The sequence below is a fragment of the Zalophus californianus genome, chromosome 8 (assembly GCF_009762305.2).
Source record: "Zalophus californianus isolate mZalCal1 chromosome 8, mZalCal1.pri.v2, whole genome shotgun sequence".
NCBI classification, from domain to species: Eukaryota; Metazoa; Chordata; class Mammalia; order Carnivora; family Otariidae; genus Zalophus; species Zalophus californianus.
In genome coordinates, this window is record NC_045602.1 from 63539399 (window position 1) to 63560003 (window position 20605).

At 36.7% G+C, this 20605-nt stretch overlaps 1 protein-coding gene across 3 annotated transcripts in view; it reads right to left on the minus strand.

Annotated features, from left to right (window-relative positions):
* VRK2 (VRK serine/threonine kinase 2) overlaps window positions 1–20605 on the minus strand; it is a 117967-nt gene that overhangs the window by 67488 nt on the left and 29874 nt on the right. For all 3 annotated transcript variants that reach the window (XM_027620783.1, XM_027620782.1, XM_027620784.1), the window contains exons 3-7: window positions 6092–6141; window positions 5308–5377; window positions 3788–3875; window positions 1480–1585; window positions 187–279 (exon numbers count right to left, since the gene is read on the minus strand). In XM_027620783.1, coding sequence (XP_027476584.1) covers window positions 187–279; window positions 1480–1585; window positions 3788–3875; window positions 5308–5377; window positions 6092–6141 — 407 coding nt within the window. The remainder of the gene's footprint in view (window positions 1–186; window positions 280–1479; window positions 1586–3787; window positions 3876–5307; window positions 5378–6091; window positions 6142–20605) is intronic.

Genomic DNA, 20605 nt, shown 5'->3' on the forward strand with positions numbered 1-20605 from the left:
TCTCAGTTTCCCCAACCTAATTACTTTTTAGTTTAGTGCATTAAATGAGATAAACAAGGTAAGATAAATCACAACACGTTAATCCTCATTTGTAAACTCTTCTCGGTTAGGAGTTTGATTTTCAAATGTCTCAGTATGATACTGCGAGGATTCTTCCTGGCAACAAAAGCTTAATACTGTACTTACCCGATCAGGATTTCTGTAACCTAACAGTAGATTCGCTGCTTTTATATCACCATGAACATACTCATTTTCATGTATATATTCCAGAACATCCAACTATGAAAAAAAAATACGTAAGGTTATATTGATATCTATTTCAAACTCATGATCAACTTCAAACATTCTGAATATAGAATAACACGTATCTTTTTCATAGTAACAATAGCAAAGTGACATATTCTATAATTATGTATTTATCTATTTATCACATGTACTGGTCACTTAATCCTGGAAAAAAGCTGAATAACATGATCCCCAAATATCAAGTGTTTTAATTAAACTTCTGAGAGAAGGAAACCAAGATTCAACAGTGCCTATGCCTACGCCCCTGACAGCCTGGTGGCCAAATCACCCTGTGCAAAGAGGAAAAACAATAAAATCAGAGATCCAAAGTAAAATAATCATGAAGTTCCCTCAGCAGTTCCTCACCCAACCAATGATTATAAATCAAGTTTTGGAGACCCCAGAACAAAACACCATTTCCATGAGCACACGGAAGGGCATTCTCCCTCTGGAGAGTAATAGAAAATACCTTAGCTTCATCTTTGAAGCCCTTGAGCCTTGCATGTTACCTACACCCAGTGCTCAATAAACATTTGCTGGCCAGCTAAACGGATGAACAGGAAAATTAACGAGTTCTATCTGCCACATCCCAACCTGGCATGAGCAGTTTCATTCTATTTAAAATGGAAAAAACAAAATGGAGCTTGGGCAAACCAAACACAAACAAGATAAGACAAATATGTGGTATAAACAAAATGTGTGCATGGGTGCTATTAAGATTTCATTGCTTCTTATTTGGCAAAGTATATATTATTCATTGCCATAGTAATTACTGCCACCATCCCAAACTCATACTAAAAACTTTATAGCACCCCCATACCATCACGTGTTTAGTATGGAAAATAATATATTTTGCCACCGTTTGCATTGTTATAAATATAACCAACAAAAGAGAGGTTATTCTTATAGCAATGCAAGCTTGTTCTGATATGTAAAACAAAGCTGTGAGGGGAAAAAAATCAGACTGTAGAACCAATGCCTAATTGAGTTTGTAGTGCCAAACACAGCACATTCTGTCACTTACAGAGCCCACTGTTATCAATTTCACCAAAATAGCCTCTACTCTAAATAACTGACATTTCTAGGGCAATAATCCTTCATTCTCTGATAATTCCACAAAGGGCAACAATTTGTATATTGTAACAAGTAAATAATCTGAAAATGAGGCATGTGAAATAAGTCATTCATTCTTACCATTCGGATACCTAGCTGCAGGACAGTTGACTTTTTAAAAGTACCATTCTGGTCTGAGATCTTCTGTAAATCTATTCCTAGTCTTTCCATTACCATAAATCTGTAACTATAAGAAGAAGACGTCAAAAAGAGATCTTAAGATAGCAATGCTTGAAACTGCCTATTTATGAATTTGAAACAAGGAAAAACACCCCCAACCCAACAATGAAGAATACTGAAATCTGAACCATTAAAGAATGAATGTACATTAATAATCTTGCTGTTCTTTTACAGAAAGATACTAGTCAGTATTTACTCTGCAGTTAGTTTCTAATAGAAGGGAATGCTGCGCTCACTCACGCGCAGTCGTAGGTCATGAAAAGAGAATGCTCTTTCTAAATTAAAGAGTCCTGAGTTTGATTCATTTTGATTTCACCACCCTGTCACTATATGACCTTGGACAAATTATTTGTCCATACAGAAAATTTTATTTATATTTGTTTCTTGACCTTATAAGTCATATTTTAATTTCTCTACACACTTATAAACCTGACTTTAAAAAATGTACTTTTTTTTCGGAGCACCTGGGTGGCTCAGTTAGTTGAATGTCTAACTCTTGGTTTTGGCTCAGGCCATGATCTCAGGGTCATGAAATCGAGCCCCGCGTCAGGCTCTACACTCAGTGTGCAGTCTGCTTGAGACTCTCTCTCCTTCCCCCTTTACCCCTCTCACCCACACTCCCACTCTGTCTTTCTCTCATAAATCAATCAATCAATCAAATCAATCTTTTTAAAAAATGTACTTCTTTTCTGTTTGTCACCTCTGCCCCTTTTCTTCCCTTCACTTACATGCCCACATCAGCCCCTAGTCTACATTTGTGTATACACACATGAACACAGACATAAAGGAATTTTTGTCTTTGTTTTACAAAAATGTGATCTTATTACATGCACTTTTCTGCATCATACTTTTTTCATTAGTATCTCACTGAAACCCTCCCACTATACCTCCCAACTGGTATAGCTCTAACCGATTTCCTTCATGGGCTGCATAATATTATATGATATGGATATACCATGATCCACTCAGCCATTCAGTCCTCTATTAGCAGCCCTTTACTTTGTTTCAAGATTACTGATCATTCATTTTGTTTTTACTGATAGCATTTAAACACCATTTGAACAAAGCACTGACCACTGAGCCTATTTCCTCACCTAGGAAAAAAGATATCACCTATTTTAAAAGGCTATTGAAAGGGCAAGATGGGGTACCTAACTGATTTTTTTCTTTTTTAAAAATCACTAGTCAATTAACTAGTCAATTATTTATATGTGATGGCTAGCCACATGTGGTGATTTAAAAAAAATGTTTCTATAAAATTTTGTTGTGCCTTTTCTCAAGAGACAAAGCTTAATTAAATCTCCTCTCTTGTGTATAGAGTAGACTTAGTGACTTGCCCCTAGCAAAGAGACTATAGTGGAAATATGTGACATCACTGTAAGATTCAAAATAAGGCAGAGAAAGACAAATACCATCTGATTTCACTCATGTGGAGTTTAAGAAACAAAACAGATGAACATGGGGGGGGGGAAGGGAAGCAAACCATAAGAGACTCTTAATGATAGAAAACAAACTTATGGTTGATGGAGGGGAGGTGGGCAGGGGATGGGCTGGGTGTTATATGTAAGTTATGAATCACTGGGTGTGAGCCCTGGGTGTTATATGTAAGTCATGAATCACTGAACTCTACTCCTGAAACCAATATTGCACTGTATGTTAACCTTATTTTTTTCAAAATTTTATTTAAATTCTAAAGATTCATTTATAAAAAGGCTGTGGCTTTATTCTTGAATGCATGCTCCTACGTGTGCGTGTGCTTTTTCTCCCTCTCTCTCTTTCAATTATTTGCACTAGGGGAAGCCAGCTACCATGTCTTTATAACACTGAGGCAGCCTACTGAGAGACCTATTGAGAGGCCTGGGGAAGTGAGGCCTGTAAATAATCACATGAGTGTATTTAGAAGCAGATCTTCTTAGGCCTGCCAACAGCCACACGAGTGACCTTGAAACCAGATCCTTCCCCAGTCAGGTCGTGAGATGATGGCAACCCAACAGACAGCTGACTACATCCTCAGAAGTCCTAAACTGGAACCATCTGGGGAAGCCATAGTTTCCATGGGTAACTTCCACGTTAGTTACCCATGGAAACTAAGATGATAGTAGTCTGTTATTATAAGCTACTATGATTTGGGTAATCTGTTATATCGCAAAGATATTAGAGCACATAAGACACAGTCATAGAACAATACTCAATTATAATTCCATTTTACCTTCTTCCCTTGAATTCAGTAATACCGGATCCATAAAACAGAGGAATTCCTAAATAATCAAGTTGTTTGAGTTCTATCCAGTTTTTGACTACAAAGACAAATTTAACAGGAAAAAAGATATATATATTTTTAGGAATGTTATTTCTTACTTTTACATAGATCCTAGAAGTTATTTGGCTAACCTAAACAGAAATCAGACCTTTCTAGTAAATGTTTTAAAGAATCAAATATATCTATCTAGTGGCTTCAAATTCTATTTATCACTATAATTAACATAACAACATACAGAAATTTTAAATTAAAGCAATTATAACCAAAACAAAAGTAGTCATGGTCATAAAATGCACTAGCATCATATACACAAGTGTTTCTATTCATAAAAAAATTCATTCCCTTATATGTTAAATTTTAAAATATAACATATGTTCAAAAAATTAAAATAAAATGAAATAGAACATATGTTAAGTACCAAAGAATCAGTAGAGAGATGGCTTTTTCTTTTCCATTACTTAAAAATTTGAAGCCATGGTAGTTGAAAAAATAGAAATTGGGCAGAAAAATCATCTTACTATGAAATTGTTATACAGAAACTGCTTTGATTAAATTTAGTTTTAAAAAAATCAAATCCACTGAAACCGTCAGGTAGCTTATTTTCCACTTTTCTACCATATATATTTAATGTGTACGACAGCTCTACAATAAACAATCAAGTTTAATGGATTCTATTTGTCACCCTGACATAGTTTACACAGTTGTAAAGACCACTGTCATACCATTTAGAAGGTTTTATTAAGGAAAACAAAGTTAATTATTGAGGCTAGTCTCATCATCCTTTTTCTTAAACATAACGCAGAAGACCTTGACTATTATCATTTTTATTCATATTAACCTCTTGAAAGCTCTACTTCGTCCATCTATATTGTACAGTGCTTACAAAATGCTTCTGCTGTTCTTCAGCTCTGCTCACATTCATTTCACATTCAATTCCTCTAACTGGGGGCTCTTACATGTGATTTCCAGCTCCAGTTAATTTCCCAACATTCAAGTTTCTAACACTTTTAACTTATGGTCTAAATCATTTTAATGTTTAATCATTTCCATATACCTTACACTAATCCATTCTATGGCCATTCCTTTTGTTTATGTATCTACTGCCCATTTTAATATCTTTTCCTTACAACCTCTGACACCAAATGGTTTCCTGCAAAAGAAATGATTTCATTCTATCTTTTATACTTAGAGAACTCTTGGTAGCTTAGACCAACAACTTGACATTGTACATAAAGTAGTAGAAACAATTTTGATTTGAAATATATAACCCACTATGTATATAATATCAACATTTACATAGCATCTATCTTACTTTTATATAATCATTAATTATATCAATTACAATAATATTCTAACTGACAATTTTCCAGAAGGCAAAAGAAAAATATTAACATTTACTTTAGCATATATATATACACACACACACACATATGCATATGGAAGTAGCTTGCTTTGCTAAATTTACTTACTATAGTCTTTTTTTGCAGCTCTTTGATAAAATTTAAGTTCTGAAAATAATGGGCCATTTTCTTGATATTCCTATAAAAGAAAAATTAATTTTATTAGGAAACAATAATCTTAAAGATAGATTTGATATTTCAACTGTGAAAATATGAGTATACATTCATAGTATATAAATAGTGCTTGAATAATTTATTATAAAACACAGGCATCAAATTTCTACTAACAATCTCAGAAAAGCACTAAATAAACTTGGAGAATCTCAAGTTTAAATTTAATATACTGTAATGCTACCTCTACACAATCTTACACATGAAAGTCTTCTTATGGAAAAAAACTTACTAAAAGCACTGAGAATTTTATCTACACAGACATTCCATGTCTCCCAACATGGACATGAGGGTAGATATACTGCAGACTACCGTGGGGTTCATTCACCCATGGCACCTTTACTAAGTAACCACTATACTTCATTCATTGTACTAGGCATAGGGGATACAAACAAAACTAAAACCTCATCCTTGCCTTAAAGGACCTTACCACTTAGAGTAAAGAGGAAGAAAGGAAAGGAGAGACAGCTAGATGGGATACAAGGATGATAAATGTCAACACAGAAGAACCAAGTTCTCCAGTCTTTACATTTTAATAATGTGAAAATATACCATAACACATTTATTGATAAGTAAAATTAAAAGCTAAGTTAAAAACTGTTTTTACAAAGATACCAGGAATAAAGTAGAAAACAAAAAAAGTGAAATATGTATGAAATACAAATTTAAGAGTAATACTTACCACTTTTACTACATGTTTTGCATCTTTATCCGGTTTGTTTGCGGGGAAAGCTGCAGAACAAAACATAGGGTGGAAGAGAGAAATAGTTGTTCCCAATTACTGAATTTCTACTATATCCCAGACACTGTGCGAAGCATTTTACTTATCTTCACTTATTACATCCTCCCTAGAACCTCTTCTGGTAGGTATCATCTTCATTTACACAAGATACTACTAAGGTTTGACAAACTGAATAATTTGCTAAGAAGTGCAGACTGGGGACTGAAACTCAGTCTATCTGACACCACAGCCCACACTTTGCCATAAGCCATATTCAAATATTCAAACATGGAAACCAACAGATATTAATCACACAGATCCAAATGTAGGGGGAAATTTTTCTAGCTAGGTAGCATTAACTAGTATATGATAAATAGTAAAATCTACTGATTCAATTTTATTAAATTAAAATCTATGACAGTTCAGAAATGGAAACTGATTCATCTTTTTTTTTTAAAGATTTTATTTATTTTTATTTGACACAGAGACAGAGACAGTGAGAGAGAGAGAGAGAGAGAGAGCATAAGCAGGGGGAGTGACAGGCAGGCAGAAGGAGAGGGAGAAGCAGGCTTCCCACGGAGCAGGGAGCCCGATGCGGGGCTCGATCCCAGGACCCTGGGATCATGACCTGAGCCGAAGGCAGCCGCTTAACGACTGAGCCACCCAGGCGCTCCTGGAAACTGATTCATCTTAACTGGAAAGTTCAAAACAATTTCTATGTGGCAAAATTCTAAAATAAATCGAGAATGAGAATAAAGTCTTTTAAAAATCATTTTCTGAACAGCAATCAATGATTCCTACATTAAATAATATGTATCTCCTAAAAAGCTCACTTCAAGTTATCTAACTTCCTATTTATCATTTGCATTTTTTAAAATTTCTTCTTTATTCATTTATTATTTAAATAGGCTTCACAGACAACATGGGGCTCAACTCACAACCTCGAGATCAAGAGTCACCTGCTTTATCAACTGTGCCAGGCAGGTGCCGCTGCATTTTAGATATAGTAATCAAACTTCCGATAATTTCACCGTTCAAATTTTTAGATCAAATCAATCCTTTCATCTATATTATCTAAATTATTGAAAAGTTATGGTTTTCAAATCTTGATAAGTTAATGTATTTATTTGTACTGTGAAAGTCTAGAATCTTGTCATTCATCTCTTCACTCTTCATCCGTTCATTCCTTCAGCTAACCAATAGTTATTTATCATGAGGCCAGAACTTGCAAGGCACTGTGTCAAGTGTTAGTAGGATGTTTAAAGGAAAGTGAAAGGAAGGTAGAACTAGTGTTGAATATGATTAAATATCAGCACCTAACAGATGGAGAACAAGATCAATTCTTCAAGTGTATTTTCAGTATGTTTATCAGATGCCATCCTCTTATGACTACTAAGATTTCTCCCTCTCTTTCTTCTAACTCCATCAGCTTTCTTCTTTTGCACATATTTAAAAAATCATAAATTTACCAAAATATATTAATTCCACTTTACAGTCAAGCCAACTCATGCACAACTTTAACTGTTTTCCAAAATTTTTTATGTCAGACTGTTATCAACCATTTGAAGAAATTATTACTTCAGTGTTACTTGATTATGATATAAACTGTGAACCCAGAGCTCTTTCCAAAGAAACTAAATGTATTTATATCAAGTAATTTTAGCCTTTTAACCTTGATGCATGTAAAGTCATTCCACTGTCACCCATACAGTAGTCCCAAGGGAACTGCAGGAGGGATGGATGATCCATATCTAAGGCAAGAAAAAACTAAAGAGAGTGAATATAGAAGAAGGGGTCCAGTCCTGTTAGAGAAGAAGGGGTAAGAAAAGCCTTTCTTCCCACCTCTGGCAGACTATTTTTACTAGGGTGGTGCCCAAGCCTGGGGAGAAACTGCCCTGTCCTAACCCCGGTCCACTTAGTGCAGTACTGACTCTGGGCAGGGGTCTTTGCTTCCTGAGGTAGAAGTTGGTAGAAACTTCCTGCTTCTTGTCTAAAAGCAAGTGGCCCCAGCAGCAAATACATCATCAAGCCCAACAGATGTAAGCAGAAAAGCACAAAAGAAAAATTGGGGGTTTCAACTAGATAAATAACTTATTTGGGTGTTAATGGGAAAAGAGGTATTTAACCAGTGCAATGGGCTACTCCTTGCTGATTTCAATGAGTATAGCCATACTGCTTTATAGCCTTTCACATTATTTCACATGAACATAACTATGTGTTGACAGATACTCAAAACATCCCACACTTGTCATCTGATAGCTATATAATATTCTCCATAAACTTCTAAGTTAGATTATATTGGAGGGCCCAAATCCAAAATCAATTGACTAGAAAGCTCTTGGAGATGGATGTTGAACAAATAAATTGTCCACGTTATCACGGAGGTCTCTTTATAGTAATCAATCAGTTAATTAATGAAATAAATATTTATTTTCTACTGTAAGCCAAGTCACATTCTAACTAGTGAAATTAAAAGATAATGGAAAACAGACATGATATCTGCTTTTACAGTCTAATGGAGAAATCGGACATTCATCAAATACTCATATACAAGTGCAAAACTGTAATTATAGTAAGTGTAAAAGGAGAGGTAGACAGTAATAAGAGAATATATAATTTATATAAAAGGGAATTATTGAGCAAGAATAGTTGGAGAAGTGATGATGGGCCAGATGTCAATCTAGTTAATAATTTCTGCCTAATGAAAGGTTTTAAAAACTTGAGGTGTAGTTGGAGGATAGGAAACACATAATTAGATTTGCATTCTGAACAGATCACTACACCACAGTGTGGAGAACAGACTGAAGGGGAACCAGAGTAGATACTGACTGATCACTAAGGATTTAATTTTGATAGATCAGAGGAAAGAGGACTATAGCCTGGACTACACTATCAATGGTAGATAAAGAAAAATGAACAGATTCCAGAGATTTCAGAAAGTGAAACTGTTAGGACTTGATAAAGGAGGGAAAGGGATCTTGGTTGGTAGCTTACTGCTGATTAATCTATTCAGGGTTGAAAAGAATGATCAGAGACAGTGATAGTCTTGAAATTATAGCAGTCTCACATCTTTGTTTAAATTTCTAACCAGAGGTCTGATGAGCTGCTAAAAAATGCATATTGCACATATAAGATATCTGCCCTCCTAGGACTTTTTTCTATTCATTGGGAACTCTGTCTGGTTTTTCCTTTGAGGAACCAAACTGCCTTCTACCCATGTGGACCTAGTAGGGCTGCTTAACACAGTATATCTGCCCTTACATCTCAGAGTTGGGCAGATGACCAAACCTGGCCAATTGGAATATACAAGCCCACAGGCCACCGTAGCCAGTTCAGAAAGAGCAACATGCCCCAACTAGGCAAAAAGTTATTTCCTAGGATTTGAAAGTAAAATACTATGTAACAAAAGGAGGCCATAAACTGTGAGGATACCAAATCCTTAAAATTACTTTCCTCAGCTAAATGGAAAATGAATTCTGAAAAAAAATCCAACACTGAAAAAAGTAAGGGTAAAGCAGGGAGAGAGAAAGGGCCCTGTTGACCTTGCTTAAGCTCTAGACTATACAAACCTGAAGCCAGAAAAGCCCTATACTTCTGAGTTATAAGAATTAATAAATCCCCCCTTTGCTTAAATACTTTTGAGTTTCTGACACTGGCAGCCAAAGACTTACACGGAAGGCAACTAGAAAACCTAAAAAAACCCTATTTTTTTTAAAGATTTATTTATTTTGAGAGAGTGAGAATGAGAGAGAGCGAGCGAGCACATGAGAGGGGGGAGGGCCAGAGGGAAAAGCAGGTTCCTCACTGAGCAGGGAGCCTGATGCGGGACTTGATCCCGGGACTCCAGGATCATGACCTGAGCCGAAGGCAGTCGCTTAACCAACTGAGCCACCCAGGCGCCCCAAAACCTATTTTTTTAAAATAGATACCTTAAGATAAGATAAAACATTCTTTATCTCTGATAAAGAATGTTAATAAAATAGTGCAGTAGATAAACCAAAAACCTTCTTCTATAAAATAAACAAGATGATGAATTAATAAATCAAACTTTCTTAAAAATGAAGAGTTGATCTGGTTAGATAGACAGATAAATAGGAAGCCCAAAACAAAGAGAAATTGAAAAACCAGAGGGAAAGGTACATGAGCATTAATGTTCTAGGCTGTGCTACAGGCCCGAAAGAGGCTGCCTACTCTGGGTAGCCAAGGATATTAGTGTTAAAGCTCTCTTGGGAAAAAGACAAGTCCTTGGGACTGCAACAGGCAGAGATTTGAAGTTAAGTTGGCCACATAAAGTCAAATTGTCCAAGGGCTACATCTTCAGTAGTGTGAAACATTAAAAAAAGAGAGAGAAAGAAATGGGGAGATGAGGGAGGGGAAGAAAAGGAAAGAGGGGAAGGAGGGTGAGGAAGGAGAGGGAAAAAATGAAAGTAAGAAAGAGAGAGTTCACCACTGTCAAAAACAAAGAAAAACAAAAACAAGACAGAAGAAAGAGAAATTAAGGAGTCGATCCCATTTACAGTTGCACCCAAAACCATAAGACACCTAGGAATAAATCTAACCTAAGAGGCAAAGAATCTGTACTCAGAAAACTATAAAATACTCATGAAAGAAACTGAGGAAGACACAAAGAAATGGAAAAACATTCCATGCTCATGGATTGGAAGAACAAATATTGTGAAGATGTCAATGCTACCTAGAGCAATCTACACATTCAATGCAATCTCTATCAAAATACCATCCACTTTTTTTCCAAAGAAATGGAGCAAATAATCCTAAAATTTGTATGGAACCAGAAAGACCCCAAATAGCCAGAGGAATGTTAAAAAAGAAAAGCAAAGCTGGCGGCATCACAATTCCGGACTTCCAGCTCTATTACAAAGCTGTCATCATCAAGACAATATGGTACTGGCACAAAAACAGACACATAGATCAATGGAACAGAATAGAGAGCCCAGAAATGGACCCTCAACTCTATGGTCAACTCATTTTCGGCAAAGCAGGAAAGAATGTCCAATGGAAAAAAGACACTCTCTTTAACAAATGGTGTTGGGAAAATAAACAGCCACATGCAGAAGAATGAAACTGGACCATTTCCTTATACCACACACAAAAACAGACTCAAAATGGTTGAAAGACCTCAATGTGAGACAGGAGTCCATCAAAATCCTAAAGGAGAATACAAGCAGCAACCTCTTCGACCTCAGCCACAGCAACTTCTTTCTAGAAACATCGCCAAAGGCAAGGGAAGCAAGGGCAAAAATGAACTACTGGGACTTCATCAAGATAAAAAGCTTTTTCACAGCCAAAGAAACAGTCAACAAAACCAAAAGACAACCGACAGAATGGGAGAAGATATTTGCAAATGACATATAAGATAAAGGGCTAGTATCCAAAATCTATAAAGAACTTATCAAACTCAACACCCAAAGAACAAATGATCCAATCAAGAAATGGGCAGAAGACATGAACAGACATTTTTCCAAAGAAGACATCCAAATGGCCAACAGACACATGAAAAAGTGCTCAACATCGCTCAGCATCAGGGAAATCCAAATCAAAACCTCAATGAGATACCACCTCACACCAGTCAGAATGGCTAAAATTAACAAGTCAGGAATCGACAGATGTTGGTGGGGATGTGGAGAAAGGAGAACCCTCCTACACTGTTGGTGGGAACGCAAGCTGGTGCACCCACTCTGGAAAACAGTATGGAGGTTCCTCAAAAAGTTGAAAATAGAGCTACCATACAATCCAGCAATTGCACTACTGGGTATTTACCCCAAAGATACAAATGTAGAGATCCGAAGGGGTACGTGCACCCTAATGTTTATAGCAGCAATGTCCACAATAGCCAAACTATGGAAAGAGCCAGGATGTCCATCAACAGATGAATGGATAAAGAAGAGGTGGTACTGGGGCGCCTGGGTGGCTCAGTTGGTTAAGCGTCTGCCTTCGGCTCAGGTCATGATCCCAGGGTCCTGGGATCGAGCCCCGCATTGGACTCCCTGCTCAGCAGGAAGCCTGCTTCTCCCTCTCCCACTACCCCTGCTTGTGTTCCCTCTCTCACTGTGTCTCTCTCTGTCAAATAAATAAGTAAAACCTTAAAAAAAAAAAAAAAGAAGAGGTGGTACATATATATAATGGAATATTATGCAGCCATCAAAAGGAATGAAATCTTGCCATTTGCAACTACATGGATGGAACTGGAGGGTGTCAGGCTGAGCGAAATAAGTCAATCAGAGAAAGACATGTATCATATGACCTCACTGATATGAGGAATTCTTAATCTCAGGAAACAAACTGAGGGTTGCTGGAGTGGTGGGGGTGGGAAGGATGGGGTGGCTGGGTGATAGACATTGGGGAGGGTATGTGCTATGGTGAGCGCTGTGAATTGTGTAAGACTGTTGAATCACAGATCTGTACCTCTGAAACAAATAATACATTATATGTTTAAAAAAAAAAAAAGATAGCAGGAGGGGAAGAATGAAGGGGGGGAAATCGGAGGGGGAGACAAACCGTGAGAGACGATGGACTCTGAAAAACTGAGCGTTCTAGAGGGGAGAAGGGTGGGGGGATGGGTTAGCCTGGTGATGGGTATTAAAGAGGGCACATTCTGCATGGAACACTGGGTATTACACACAAACAATGAATCAGTGAACACTACATCAAAATCTAATGATGTAATATATGGTGATTAACATAACATAATAATAATAATAATAAAAAAAATTAAAAAAAAAGAAAAACAAAGACAAAAATCCCCACCTTCTGTGGCTTAGGCCCTGAGTGGGAGGAAAAGTAGAGTCTTTCCTGATTATTAGTTATTCCAAAGCTGCCTTCAGGAATTTGAGGCTCAAATTTATACAATAGTATGGTACAAGGACTTGAAGCCAAATGATATTCCTGAATACCTTGCAGAAGCAAAAGAAACAAATCTTCAAGAGACACACTGGACCCCATGATTACCAGAGATAAAGCATAGCTAAAGATGAGTCAATGGTCCAACACTACAAAACAGGAAGGAAAGCAAACAAAAGGCATAAACCCCAAGCAATTCAGACCTCCTATAGAGCTCAAATATCTGCTTGAAATGATAACAGACACAAAGTATCAGTAGCATAAGAAACAATGCAAAACATTCTATGAAAAAATGAACACATTGGTTGTAATTCAAAAAACATCAGAGATCTAAGAGACAGGGACCAAAAACAAGAAATACATTAGAACTCCAAGAGGAGGGATGCCTAAGTGGCTTAGCCAGTTAAGCGTCTGCCTCTGGCTCAGGTCATGATCCCAGGGTACTGGGATGGAGCCCCGCATTGGGCTCCTTGCTCAGCGGGGAGCCTGCTTCTCCCTCTTCCTCTGTCTGCCGCTCCCCCTGCTTGTACTCTCTCTCTGACAAATAAATAAATAAAATATTTTTAAAAGAAAAAAAAAACTCCAAGAGGAAATATGGGAATAAGTTTGAATTTGGAATAGTCCAATGCTGGAAATTACACACACATCTCATCTTTACAGCTATATCTTAGATATAATGTTGAGTGAAAAAACATAAAACAAAGTGTATACTTATGATTCTATTTATATAAATTAAAAACCCACAAATTATATATGCTTATGGATACACACACACACACACACACACACACACTATAACGAAAAACAGTAAAATAAAAACCATAAAGAGTCTAGACAGTGTTGTTACTACTACAAGGTAGGGAAGAGATGTCAGAGCTTCTAGAACATGGTTTGTTGATATATTATATGTTTGACCCAGATGGAGATTGTGAGTATCTTGCTGTTAGTTTTCTTGTTATCAAGAAAACTAATTGATATCTAGTTATCAATTTTCTTGATAAACTGTATGTTTATGTTGTATGCACTTTTCTATATATTAATACATGTAATACATATAGGATCGTTAATATTTAAAACCTAATGAATAGCCAAAATGGTAGATCAGATAGAGCTACAAAGAAAACAGTGAAACAGATTAGATCTGAGGAAATAATCTTGAATTTACCATGCAGAAATATAGAGATATAAAATATGAAAATGAGATTATGAAACACAAAGGTAATATGTGACAGAAACACAATTTTCTAAAAATCTCCAGAACTAGAGGACAGAGAGAACAGAGGACAGGCACTTTTGAATAAATAATATCTGATAACTTTCAAATACTGATAAAAGTCATGAATCCTTTAAGAATCACAAGTCCCCAGCAAGATAAATAATAAATCTGTACTCCAGCCCACCAGTCAAACTGCAGAACATTAAAGACAAAGTTCTAACAAACAACTCAATAGAAAAGATTAGATTACATACAAAAGATAGATGAAGTGACAGTAGACTTCTCAATAGCAACAAGGCAGTAAGAAGACATTGAATAATATCATATTCACATGCTGAGAGAAAATAATTATCAATCTAGAATAAGGTTCACTAAAAACACGGACAAAAATAATGTACAAAATAGGAACATGATGACTAGAGGTATAGTGTTGTAATGCCATGTATTTATCCAGGAGAAAAGTAGAGACACTGATTAGCTTCTCAGTTTATTAAATCAAGAGAGTGTATTGAGTTTACAGGTAACCACTAAAATAATAAAATTCAGAACTTCAAGATCAGTAAAGAAAAAAAGAATAAAGAAAACCTAAAAATCTAATAGAAGATCAGGAAAGAATAGGTTCTTTTAAAAAAAGGCAGGGTAAATATAAAATACGGTAAGTGAAATATATTATCAATTTTATATCAATTTTTCACCAAGTTTTTCATATTTTATTACCTCTGAAATTTGAATGCATCTAATAACTGAAGACATCATACAGTTGCTGCTGACCACATAGCAGTTTGACAGTTTCACTGCCCATAGAGTCACAAAGCTAGTCCCAGGTTGTCTATTTGTCTTCACTTCAGTTGAGTCATGTACATTGCCTGGTAGTATTGTTATATTTAATTGTCATTTACAATGATTTGTGCATGTAGAAAAATTAACCAGCCCAAAACAGAAAAGTGGGACATAAACTTGATAGTAAACTTGAAAAAAATGTTCCTTAAGGTAGGATTGCAACACTGAGTGCTCTACGAGTTCCATATGTAAGGCTATTTTAAAGGTATCGTGTCATAGTTTAACGCACACTATTAGGTATTAAATATAAAGCAGATCTTACATAAACACAAAAAGAATGATTCAAGAGGAAGAAAATTATTAACTTTTAAGCATCTAGTGGAGACTCAACATATGTATATAAAATAGTGATGTATCTTAAAATCACAGACACCTTAGATGTGAAAAAAAAAAATGCCAGTAATCGTAATAAATTTGAGTAGACTAAATTCACCAGATAAGAAACCATAAGATCATTAGAAAAATAAACGTACACTATTTATGAGACACAACTAAAACCTAGTGATGCAGAGAAAATAAAAAGATAAACTAGCCAAAACAGGCTGAAAAAAAGGCCGGAATATTAGTTTTCAAAATTATAGAAATCTCAGGAAAGAAGAATTACTAGATATAAAGTTAGTCCAACCTAATCATTAAGAAAATGATTCAATGGAAAAAAAGATTCATTGGAAAGACTAAATTTATGAACTTGAAAGCATCTGATAATGTACTTTAATGCAGAAATAAAAAACCATCACAATTATAGGAAAAAAATGACAAAACACAAAAATCATGGAAGATTTTAAAACAAATCCATAATGTATAGGCAAGCAGACAAAAATAAGTTGAAATAATACAGTTAACAGTTTTTATCTAAAGGCCACATAAAATAACTAAAGAACATACATTCTTTTCAAACATAAAACAATTGAACTGTCCATAATTTCACTCAGGAAGCAGGCTTTCTCAAATTATCAACGAATAAGGATTATTAAGCTACATTATGTGACCATAATGCCTAGACCCCAGGCCAAAGAAGAAATCATAAAGGAATTTAGAAAATATATAGGACTGAATAATACTAAGAATATCATATTGAAAGTATTTAGCATATAGTTACATATTTATTACTTGTTTTTCTCTGATAATGTAAACTTCACAAAGACAGAAAGACTTGGTTTTATTTAGATGTGTCCCAAGAACCTCAAATAGGGTCTAGCAAGCATTCATTAAATATTTGATGAATAATTTAATGAATGAAAGTAGTACTTAGAAATTAAATTTTGAGGAGTTAAGATGGTGGTGTAGTTTTGGGGGGGGCCTGATCTTGCCTTGTCCCTCAAACACAGCTAGATTGGCACAAAACATTTTGAACAACTAGGAAACAGATCTGAGGATTAAGAGAACAGTCTGCACAATTAGAGGGAAAGAACATGGAGGCTATAAGGTTCAGAGATGTGAATTGGGGGAGAGAAAAGCCATGTTGCCAGGTAGGGGGTGGGAGCCCTTTTTGTGGAGAGAGGACAGGGAAAGAAGGCAAAAGAGAACAGCACAACAGGTTTGCACAAGAAAAACTTCCCTAGGACCATTGACTGGGTAATCAAGAGGAACTATGGCAAGATTTTTGCCAACAGTGGAGCTCAAACTCTGAGGTTTTAGGAGTCTATGCCACTTGCCAGAATCAAGCCAGGCAGACGGTAGTGCTCCAGGGAGTGGATGGCAGACAGTGCAGTGTGGGGATGCCCTGGGTAGCACTGGGAAAAAATGTTCCCCCTCCTAGGGTATATTTGGAAGAGGGTATATTGTCTCTCCAAGGACAAGGGACCCAGTGGGCACCACTGAGTGGCCATTTAATAGCAGGGGACAGGAAGAGTGCACAGAGGGCCAATAACCTGGTTGTAGCTTTCCCCAGTACTTCATCATAGACTCCAGGCACCTGAATGCCCGGGCGACTGCTTTCTCTATGACAGAGTGGCTCCAGGAACAGCATTGCGAGGCTCTTCTCTTGGAGGAGGGGGACAGGTCCACACCTTGCTGGGTCCTTTAAGATTTGGAGTTTTGAAATCCCAGCTGTGCACCAGAGATAAAAACACAGGAGAACTCTGGTGTGGGGCATGCTGAAGGCCCAGGCATGGATAGGTTGAGGGCAGGCATCTGAAGGAGGCCTGGGCAACAGGAGGGGAGATTGTTTGCTTTTCTGTGAGGGCTTCCTGAGCAGCAGGGGCTGCGAGTTCCCCTTCCTGGGACTAAAGGGCAGGGCATTGCCATATTCCACCCACCCCTCGCCCACCAGCACAGTCCGACATCAGTGAGCAACACAGCACCCCCAGTGGAGGGTGCAGCCACTTACACCAAACCCTGCCCTTCTGCACCTTGCAGGGGCATTTTTAATAGGGCAGGTCTGACTGTGAGCCAGCAAAGCAGGCCTCTCCCATAGAGGACTAACACAGGCCCACTGCATGTACCAAGTATACTGATCACAGAGTGCTCCAAAGCATCAGCTTCAGTTCTGGTGAAAATAGGACTAGGCTTTCCCTTTTCTTTCTTTTTTTTTCCCCCTTCTTTTTTCTTTGGACTCAAGCTTATAGTTTTCTGTTGGTTTCTTACTTTTTAATGGGTCAGGCTTCTTTTTTCTTTCTTTTTCTTTGGAAGCAGACTTATAATTTTTTGTCTGTTTCTTTTTTTGTTCCTTTTACTTTTTTTTGTTTTTTTTGGGCCAGGATTTTTTTTTTTTAAGAGGGGTGGGGGATGGAGACACAGAGAGGGAGAGAGAGACCCTTAAGCAGGCTCCATGCTCAGTGTGGAGCCCAACATGGGGCTTGATCTCACAACCCTGAGATCATGACCTGAGGTGAAATCAAGATGCTTAACCAACAGAACCACCCAGGCACAGACACTTTTTTTTTTTTTTCCAAATCAGGTTTATCTTAACAAGTCAAAGCACACCTAGTTAAAGGCCCAAACATCCCCACTGCAAGAAGGGACTCTGCAGATAACTGACCTGTGGGAAAGAGTAGCCAAAACAAACACTTCCTGAAGTACCAGGGCCTGGACAGTATATGACCCCTTTTTAATATAGTATTGTTCTGAGGAGCGGGAAACATGACAAGCTTTCATAACACACAAAAGACAGAAACCTAGACATAATGACAAAATGGAGGAATTCTCCCCAAAAGAAAGATCAACAAGAAATCATAAACACGGCCAGGCTCAAAACAGACATAAGCAATATATCTAGGTGAACAAGATTTTAGAACAACAGTCATAAGAATACCAGTTGGGCTTGAAAAAAACAGAGAAGACACCAGAGAAATTCTTGCTGCAGAGATAAAAGATGTAAAAACTAGTCAGGCTGAAATACAAATGCTGTAACTGAGATGTAAAACTGACTGGATGTAATTCCAACAAGGATGGAAGAAGCAGAGGAATAAACAGTGATACGGAAGATAAAATTATGGAAAATGATGAAGTTGAAGAGGGAAAGAAAACCATTAGATCATGACTACAGGCTTAGGGAACTTACCAATTCCATAAAGCACAATAATATCCATATCATAGGAGTCCCAAAAGAAGAAGAGTGGAAAAAGGGGGCAGAAAGCTTATTTGAATGAACTGTAGCTGAGAACTTCCCTAACCTGGGGAAGGAAACAGTCATTCAAGTCCAAGAGGCACAGAGATCTCCCCCTCAAAATCAACAAATAGGTCAACATCAAGGCATATCATAGTGAAACTTGAACAATACAAAGATAAAGAATTCTGAAAGTAGCTAGAGAAAAAAGGTCCTTAACCTACAAGGGTAGACAAATAAGGTTAGCAGCAGATCTGTCCACAGAAACTTGGCAAGACATAAGAAAAGTGGCATGATATATTCAACATGTTACTAGGAAAAATATGCAGCCAAGAATACTTTATCCAGCAAGGCTGTCATTCAGAATAGAAGGAGAGACAAAGAGTTTCCAAGACAATCAAAAATTAAAGGAGTTCATGAACACTACACCAGCTCTGAAAGAAATATTAAAGGGGACGCTTTGAGGGGAAAGAGACCAAAAGCAACAAAGACAATCTACAGGAACATTGACTTTACAGGTAACACAATGGCACTGCATTCATATCTATTAATAATCATTCTGAATGTAAATGGACTAAATGTTCTAATCAAAAGATATAGGGTATTAGAATGCATTAAAAAAAACAAGACCCATCAATATGCTGCTTACAAAAGACTCATTTTAGACCGACAGAAACCTCCAGATTGAAAGTGAGTGAGTGGAGAACCATCTATCAATGCTCATGGACATCAAACAAAGCTGGAATAGCCATACTTATATCAGACAAACTAGATTTTAAACCAAGGGCTGTAATAAGAGATGAAGAAAGGCACTATATAATAGTAAAGGGGTCTATCCAACAAGATGATCTAACAATTGTAAATACTTATGCCCCCAACTTGGAAGCAGCCATATATATAAATCAATTAATAACAAACTTAAAGAAACTCACTGATAATAACGCAATAATAGAAGGGGACTTTAACATCCCACTCACAGCAACGGACGACCATCTAAGCAGAAGATCAACACGAAACAAGGGCTTTCAATGACACACTGGACAAGATGAACTTTACAGATATATTCAGAGTATTTCATTCTAAAGCAGCAGAATACACATTCTTTTCTAGTGTAACTGGAACATTCTCCAGAATAGATCAAATATTGTGTCACAAATCAGCCCTCAACCAGTACAAAAAGATTGCGATCATACCATGCATATTTTCAGACCACAATGTTATGAAACTCAAAGTTAATCACAAGAAAAAATTTGGAAAGACCTCAAATACATGGAGGTTAAAGAACATCTTACTAAAGAATGAATGGGTTAACCAGGAAATTGAAGAAGAAATAAAAAATACATGTAAGCAAATGAAAATGAAAACAAGACACTCTGAAACCTTTGGGATGCAGCAAAGGTGGTCATAAGAGGGAAGGATATGGCAATACAGGCCTTCTTCGAGAATCAAGAAAAGTCACAAATACACACAACCTAACCTTACACCTATAGGAGCTGGAAAAAGAACAGCAAATAAAGCCTAAAAGCAGCAGAAGGGAAATAGTAAATATTAGAGCAGAAATAAATGATATAGAAAAAAAACAGAACAGATCAATGAAACTAGGAGCTGGTTCTTTGAAAGAATTAACAAAATTGATAAACCCCTAAGCCAGACTTATCAAATAGAAAAGATGAAGGACCTAAATAAATAAAATCATGATTGAAAGAGATCACAACCAATGCCACAGAAATACGAGAGTATTATGAACAATTACATGCCAACAAATTGGGCAATCTGGAAGAAATGGATAAATTCCTAGAAACATATAAACTATGAAACTGAAACAGGAAAAAATAGAGAATTTGAATAGACCCATAACCAGCAAAGAAATTAAGTCAGTAATCAAAAATCTCCTGAGTCCACAACTGATAGCTTCCCAGGGGAATTCTACCAGATATTTAAAGAAGAATTAATACTGTTCTCCTAGAAATGGAAGGAAAACTCCCAAATTCATTCTATGAGGACAGCATTACTT